Source organism: Brassica oleracea, chromosome C9, assembly GCF_000695525.1.
Source record: "Brassica oleracea var. oleracea cultivar TO1000 chromosome C9, BOL, whole genome shotgun sequence".
NCBI classification, from domain to species: domain Eukaryota; kingdom Viridiplantae; phylum Streptophyta; class Magnoliopsida; order Brassicales; family Brassicaceae; genus Brassica; species Brassica oleracea.
This window is the reverse complement of record NC_027756.1, coordinates 47,990,962-47,998,497: the sequence shown is the minus strand read 5'-3', so window position 1 is coordinate 47,998,497 and position 7,536 is coordinate 47,990,962. Positions and strand designations below refer to the sequence as shown.

At 40.6% G+C, this 7,536-nt stretch overlaps 2 protein-coding genes across 3 annotated transcripts in view; both read right to left on the bottom strand.

Moving 5' to 3' along the window:
* The window catches only part of LOC106317888, an 8,867-nt gene extending 5,025 nt beyond the window's left edge, over positions 1-3,842 (bottom strand). Inside the window, exon 1 of the mRNA XM_013755694.1 lies at positions 777-3,842. Coding sequence (XP_013611148.1) covers positions 777-1,176 — 400 coding nt within the window. The 5' untranslated portion in view covers positions 1,177-3,842. The remainder of the gene's footprint in view (positions 1-776) is intronic.
* An 88-nt stretch (positions 3,843-3,930) lies between these two features.
* LOC106317887 (trafficking protein particle complex subunit 8-like) overlaps positions 3,931-7,536 on the bottom strand; it is a 9,072-nt gene continuing 5,466 nt past the window's right edge. Inside the window, exons 18-28 of one of the 2 annotated variants that reach the window (XM_013755691.1) lie at positions 7,228-7,338; positions 7,085-7,130; positions 6,915-6,990; positions 6,449-6,634; positions 6,261-6,371; positions 5,903-6,058; positions 5,656-5,814; positions 5,294-5,527; positions 5,029-5,199; positions 4,801-4,913; positions 3,931-4,711 (exon numbers count right to left, since the gene is read on the bottom strand). In XM_013755691.1, coding sequence (XP_013611145.1) covers positions 4,189-4,711; positions 4,801-4,913; positions 5,029-5,199; positions 5,294-5,527; positions 5,656-5,814; positions 5,903-6,058; positions 6,261-6,371; positions 6,449-6,634; positions 6,915-6,990; positions 7,085-7,130; positions 7,228-7,338 — 1,886 coding nt within the window. In that variant the 3' untranslated portion in view covers positions 3,931-4,188. The remainder of the gene's footprint in view (positions 4,712-4,800; positions 4,914-5,028; positions 5,200-5,293; positions 5,528-5,655; positions 5,815-5,902; positions 6,059-6,260; positions 6,372-6,448; positions 6,635-6,914; positions 6,991-7,084; positions 7,131-7,227; positions 7,339-7,536) is intronic. The other variant, XM_013755693.1, reaches the window with a different exon arrangement.

Here is a 7,536-nt window from a genome sequence, read left to right as displayed (position 1 = left end):
CGGAGCCAACTATTCTATATGAAGATAACGCTGCATGTGTTGCTCAAACGAAGGAAGGATATATCAAAAGCGATAGAACCAAACATATACCTCCGAAGTTCTTCTCATACACTCAAGAGCTCGAGAAGAATAAAGAGATTGAAGTAAGATATGTTCGATCATGCGACAATGCAGCCGACCTCTTCACAAAATCACTCCCTACCTCGGTATTCAGAAAACACATCCATAACATTGGGATGCGCCATCAGAAGGATCTATGACTGTTCATTCGAGGGGGAGCTTACGTAGTTGTACTCTTTTTACCTTACTATGGTTTTTCCCATTGGGTTTTTCCTGGAAAGGTTTTTAAAGAGGCAACAAAGACGTTAAACGAGAGCGGAGAGTGACACTGGTCCTCAAGGGGGAGTGTTACGAAAACTTAATTTCAAACAAAGAGGCGCACACATATGTTGAAATAATAAAAGATGTGGGTCCCACTGTCACTATTTGCACAGTGATTTTTCTTCTATAAATACGAAGTTTTTCGATGATTTGAAAAACACGATTACACCATCTCTTCTCCTTCTTAATAACAAATTCTCTATTGTTATCAGTGTTATCTCCTATCTACGGGTATAAAATTTTCCCTTATTTAAATTTCTGCGATATAATAAAATTCCAGTTTTTTTCATTAACACCCATAATATTTTTTTAATCATTTATAGTGCATAAAATTTTCTTTTGCCCAATGGGCTCAATGAAAAGTTAAGCCGGCCTTGCCTCTAAGGCCTTCTTACCGTTTCTGGCAATTTCTCGTTCGTCGTCTTCCAACCGCAGTAGAATGTCTTTGAAAGGATTATGTTCCTCAAGTGCTACGTGTGAGGCTTTAACCTCGAAGAAGATGGGAAGAGGAGCAAGCTTCTTTAGCTCCATTTGCTTCTTGATCTCCACTAGCTCGTCCAAGCACCAAGTTGACTCTGGATAGTTCTCTGAGAAGATCACCACCGCCACTTTCGAGTCTCTTATCAGCTTTAGTAGATTCTCATCGATCTTTCTTCCTCTAGGCATTTCCTCGTCCGTCTTCACGTTGACGCCTTCATCTTTCAATTTTTCTTTCAAGGAGCTGAGGATGTTGCCGCGAACGTCTTTGCCACGGAAACTGATGAAAACTTGAAGGTGCGGATTAGTCCTCTCCATCTGTCTATCTCTCTCTCTCTCACATTTGTTTCGGGTATAAGCCTTTGATGCTGAAGAGATACTTATACAAAGCCTTTTTGCTGGATCTTATCTTACTTTGCGGTCTATTGGTTTGTTTTCTTTTGGTCATCAGTTGAACTCCGATAGATAATGCCGTTGAGATACACATTTAACCACGTAGACACTTTCTCTTCGTTAAAATGTGAATTTATTATGTTCTACTAGTAGTTTGTCAGTGGTGGTTGAGTTTTAAATGTATAGGCATGTTTTCAGAAACCCATTTTCTAACGTGTCTCTTTTATATAGTACGATAGAGATAGATAGATAGATAGATAATTTTCATATAATATTACATATCTTTTATATAGCATGATTCTCCAAGATTGAAGAAGCCTTTCAAATTCTATAACTTTCTTCTTGGCAATAGTGATCTGAAAGCTCAAATTGCCTTTCATTAGTATTCTTGTAATGTAATGGGCTCAGCTATGTTTAGAGTTTCCTCCAAACTCAAGGCTCTAAAGAATGTTATTCAGGAGGCGCACACACACAACCGTTCAGGATTGCCAAACTAGGCTCCTCATGAACCCATGGCCTATGCGTAGCTGCTGAAGAAGCCGAAGCCCAAAGAAAGTGGCAGATCCTAGCTACAGCACGCAAGTGGGCGACAGCAGTACGTCTTTCTATCATGGGATCATATCCTTGAGAAAATCAGCAAACCATATCCACTTTCTAATGGAGGAGCATGACACCAAAAGGGAAACACAATAAGGAATCCAAAACCTTTGTGTGGATTATTATTTCTCAGACCTCCTTGGAGGGGGGGTGTCACCACAGATGTTTATGCATAGTGATGTCGAGCTTCTGCATCCTTTCAGATGCGCCACATCTCAATCAACTGGACTTGAGAAAGGGTTCTCCAAAAGAAGAAATAAAAGAAGCTTTCTACTCACTCCCAAGAAACAATAAGTGCGGCCCTGACGGCTATTCTGCTGAATCTTTCACGGGGTATTGGGATATAATCGGAGCTGAGGTTTGTGAAGCAGTGACTGAATCCTTCCCGTCAGGTCAACTTCTCAAGCAATGGAACTCCACCACGCTCGTTCTGATCCCTAAGACGCCTACTGCTTGCAGAACTTGAGAGTTTAGGCCTATTGCTTGCTTAAACCCTGTCATTGCAAAGCTTCTTGCATCAAGGCTGCGCGATATTCTCTCTCATTTCATATCACCCATCGCTATTCCACGCAAGCTATGGATTCCCTATTGGCTCACTACCATTCAGATATCTTGGCTTACTCCTTATGCATCGAAAGCTGAAGATTTCTGAATATGAAAATTCAGGGGGTGGGCAGTCAAAACACTCTCTTATGCTGGTAGGCTTCTTCTTATATCAACGGTGATCTCAGGAACTGTTAACTTCTGGTGCTCGACGTTTATGCTCCCTAAAGGATGTGTTAAGAAGATTGTAAGCCTATGCTCTCGGTTCCTATGGTCTGGCCAAATAGAGATAGCCAAAGGCGCCAAGGTAAATTTGGAATAAGGTCTGTCTACCTAAGCCAGAAGGCGGCTTAGGACTCAGGAAATATAGGGTATGGGACAAAGTGTTTGTGTCTCCGATTTATCTGGCTCCTATTTGCAAATTCTGACTCTCTTTGGGCAGCTTGGCACAATCATCATCACCTCCAACAAAAAAAGCTTATGGTCAGTCACACAAACCAGCAACGACTCTTGGACTTGGATAACATTGCTTAACCTCTGTCCACTTGCTTCTCAGTTCATCCACGGAATCGTTGGCAACGGGCTCTCTCTCAGATTCTGGTTCGACCATAGCTACCTACTGGTCCTCTCATCCACCTCCTTGGAGACTCGGGACCTAGGGAACTAGGGATACCTCTGAATGCCAAAGTGTCTGATGCCTCAAATGGTATCTCATGGACTCTCCCTTCTCCGAGATCAGAGGCAGCTCTTCAGCTTCACATTGCTCTCACATCCATCACCCCTCCCACGATCTTAGATGAGGGTGACTCCTACTGCTGGAAGGTGTACGGAACTCTATGCAATGGCTACTCTTCCTCTCAGACACGGGAAGCCATCAGACCCCGAGAAACAGCAAAATCTTGGGCCCCAATTGTATGGTATAAAGGTGCAGTCCCTAAACAGGCTTTTACTATGTGGCTAGCCACATTAAACAGACTGCCTACACGAACCCGTCTTACTTCTTGGGGTATGAATATTACACGAGCTTGCTGTCTATGCAACTGCTCAGACGAAACCAGAGAGCACTTGTTTTTAAACTGCAGGTTTTCCCTGCAAATCTGGGCACAAGCTTTCGCTAGACTATCACCGCATCAGCCAGCTTTCTTCACATGGACATAGCTTCTTTCTTGGTGTAGAGCTCAATCAGTAGCAGCTCCGGCTGTTCTAAGGAAATTACTCACTCATGTCCTTGTATACCATATATGGAGGCAAAGAAACAATGTCCTCCACAACAACACTCACCTCTCAACCGTGCAAACGATCACTCCAAGGCGCCACAAGCGCTCTTTTTTGAACCTCATGGTGCTTTGGATTAGATGAACCAGATGCTCACCATAGGATCTAAACTACTACCTTTCTTGTTTTTTATTTAATTTTGGCCAAAAAAGATGTATGTAAAAGTCTCTTCATTGTAACAGATAAACTGCTCATTTTAGATAATGATATTTACAATTTAGTATAAGAAAAACATATAGTTCAGCTAAATAAAATAAAATAAAATTCAAGCATTCAAAGGGCCACCATAATCTCTGTAATCTTTTATTCCACAAACAAAAGTAAGATTCCCCTTTTGGCGTAATATCTTTCTCCTTTCGAAAACCATTTCTTGACAACAACTTGCTACAATCAAAATTGAAAACTCATTCGTAAGGACCATTAAGATGAATACACAGAGGACAATGTGACACAATAGAAGACTCTCATGCTTACTAACGGACACCTCAAACCTTTTATAGAAAGAGAGAAAGCTATAACAGCTCACTCAGACTGAAGAACAGTAAGGTAACAAGGATAGCCTTGGCATATCCCTGATGATGTTGATGACGATGCGTTTTCATGTTCGGAAAGCTCCCATGTAAGTGTATATGAACATAGATTGTAGACACCTGGAGAGAAAACCGATATCTGCACGGGGATCTCGGTTGTGGACAATGGCTGGATCTGGACCTTTGTGGAACTTGAACCTGACCATATGAAAGGAGGCGAGCTTTCCATGGAAGGTGGTGGTTTGCCCAGGCGACTTCCCATGACGTCTGAAGTTAGTTTCATTTCCTCTGTTATGGCTGGTACGTAGCGCCACCCGGACAGGTTTCCAGAGGAAGGAGTTGGTGCTGCTGCATCCGGTAGGCCATCAATGGTGTTGATGCTCACAGATAAAAATCCATCAGATGTGTTTCTGATTACCATCTTTAGTTTAATTTCACAAAAGGAGGTCGAGAAATCGTGGTACATGGTCTTCGGACCGTCTAGTGACCATGAGAGCGGGATTGAGCTCCTTATTCTGTAATTGAACAGCTATGTGATTCGAAGTAGGGGGGGACAATAAGCTTTGAAAGCTGAAGCAATGTATTTTTTTGTGTATACTCTTACCTATTGTGACATGAATGGTGAGACAGAATCTTCGGTAAATCTTGCTCTGCTGATGGATTGCTAGATTTTGCTAGGCGCGAGATGAGAATGAAGTCAACGGTATTCGGACTTAACTGTTTCATCATAAAAATACCAGTCCATTAAGCTTCTTCTGATAATAGAAAGTTACCAGTGATATGATGTTATGTTTAAGAGAGTAACATACGCTACAAGAGGACTTTCGCTTACCTGATCTGAGGTTCCGTGACATGACCTTTCACTTTCATGGAAGCTTGCTAAAGGTGAGTTAACGATATCAAAAAGCTTTTCATCGTCATCCTGAGTAATCAGTTTTATGTCGGTTTGGCTGGGAAGAATAGACGTGGTTTTCTCTTCTTCAGTCCCGGGTTTTCTGCAATCCTGAAAAAACAGCATTCGAATTTCAGACTTGGAAAAGAGATAGACCAGCTAGCTACTAAAGTGCATCAAAATAAACTTTCTAAGTTCCAACGACCTTAATCATGAAGAAACATGATAAACCTTGCCCAGGGAGTATAGACTTGGAAGGCAAGATTGTATCAACAGGCTGAAGCAACGAGATACCCCACCGACACCCAACCGTTGACAACTGATGAATTTCGAAAGAATCTGAATTCGCACGGTTCACGATATCCATACGCACAAGAAATTCTTGCAATCTTGATGGAGAGGGGGTGATTTCAAACGAGGTCTCTAGAGATGGTAAAACCTATATATATATATATATATAAATATAGAAATGGTTCAGATGTGTTGGCCAATGCAAATCTGCCTATAACATAGTAGAAAGTTTGGAAGAAAAAAACAAATTAGCAGCGTAGAGATAAGATTCCTCACCTGTAAACTATAATGCATCCTTAGGGTGCGATATTTCATGATGCTTGATACATTTTCCATCTCATAGTATATTGTGAAATACAAAGATATCGTTCCAGGGATGGCAGCTCGAAGCCAAAGAGGCCACCTCAAAGATCGGTCTCCTTGTAGTGATACATCCTGAAATAGATCAGCATTCAGAACCATGTTAGAATAACCTGACATGCACATTCAACTTTGAGGCTTGAAGAAAAGGCTCGCCACTGACCTTTGGAAATTCAAATACATTAGTTCTACTTGTTTCACGCTGGACAGTATTTTGTTCAGGGCCCTTCTTTAAGCAATCTGGAAATCCGGGTGTCAGCTCTTCTTCATGACTTTCAGGATTTACAAATCTTGGATGGCTAATCTTCATTTTAAGATTCTACAAGGACAGAGAAACTTTGTTAGCACAAGAATGATTAAAAATAAATGCATCACAATATTTGGTGATCAAGCAGGAATAAATAGTATAAACAAGAACATAACAAACGAAATTCATAGACAGTAACAGAACAAACAAAAAATTTAATTGCTTTACAGCAAAGAATATGAATGATAAGTGTTGATCAGAACAAGAAAACTACCTTTATTGGAGATTCTGAATTATTTTTTAACTCTAAAACAAGATAACGAAGATCTCCAGCATACAATTTGTCAGGCAGATGATCAACTGAACCCTCAAGCCTGGGTAGACTCTGCACGGTCAAAATATCTTTACATTAGAAGGTCGCGACGAACTTTAAGAAATAAACCATAGAGGAGACGTTTGCACCTTGATGACTAAAAATTTCAAGGCATCAGTGGGAGTAAGTTTGTTTTTCCTTTTTGCCTTGTTAGTTTTTGCCTTTGTAGGCACAGATTGGAAGTAATGCACGCCTACAATGGAGCCAGACAACTCCCACCTTACACCGACAATTTTGAGGATACCTTCTACACTGGGGGTGACCGTGAGCCTCACCTGGACGACAAAAGCAAAACGATAAGTCAGAAAAAACAAACAACTAGCAGCTAATTAAACCCTCAGAACCTCATCAAGGAGAAACAGTAAGCAAACGGAAGTTACAATAGTCAAAAGTTACAAATGACCAGGGTACAGACAACAACTACAGGTGGAACATCACAATTTTGAAAAAGATGTTTCTCTATATATACACAAGAACATGAAAATGCCAGATAGAGGAAGATTTAAAATATTGAACATATCAATCAATCTAAGTGTCCAATTTAGCAAGACTCACCAACTTTTTCTCGCCTCCGCCTAATGTGAAGTCCACTTCAGACAAGGTGAAAGAAGAGAAACCAGAGGTTGTAACCCTGTGGTATTGTTGACAACGACGGCACAGCTTTGTCAATCAAATGTGGGTCAATAAAGTTGAAAGAAACCTGATTGAAGAGATTAGATGCTTACTGATTGTGTTCGGTCCCCAAGCTTAAGCTACTTGTCTCTTTTTCTACTTTACAAAGTCCAGATGTGGAAATAAGTTTCACATATAAAAACTGAAGGATGTAGAAAATATATAAACTGAACATCAAATAATAGAAATAGCTTACCCAATTTTAAGTCATCAGAATTTTCGGTAAGTTCACAGATGAGAGAGACGCTTGTAACGGAAGTAGAGATTAGCAGTGGATTCCTAAACTCCAGATCCAATTTCACTGACTCTGAAAACAAAGAATTACAAGTAAAAATCCACAATTACTTACATTTTCAAACATGCTAAAGCAGAATATCATGTCATCAACAATATGGCGTGATTGTATAGCCAAACCAAGAAATGCCTCGTCCTTGGCAGAAGCATAAGTGATAATATTAATAGATTGATACGACAAATGAAGAACCTAATACTCCCCCCGCCCCCC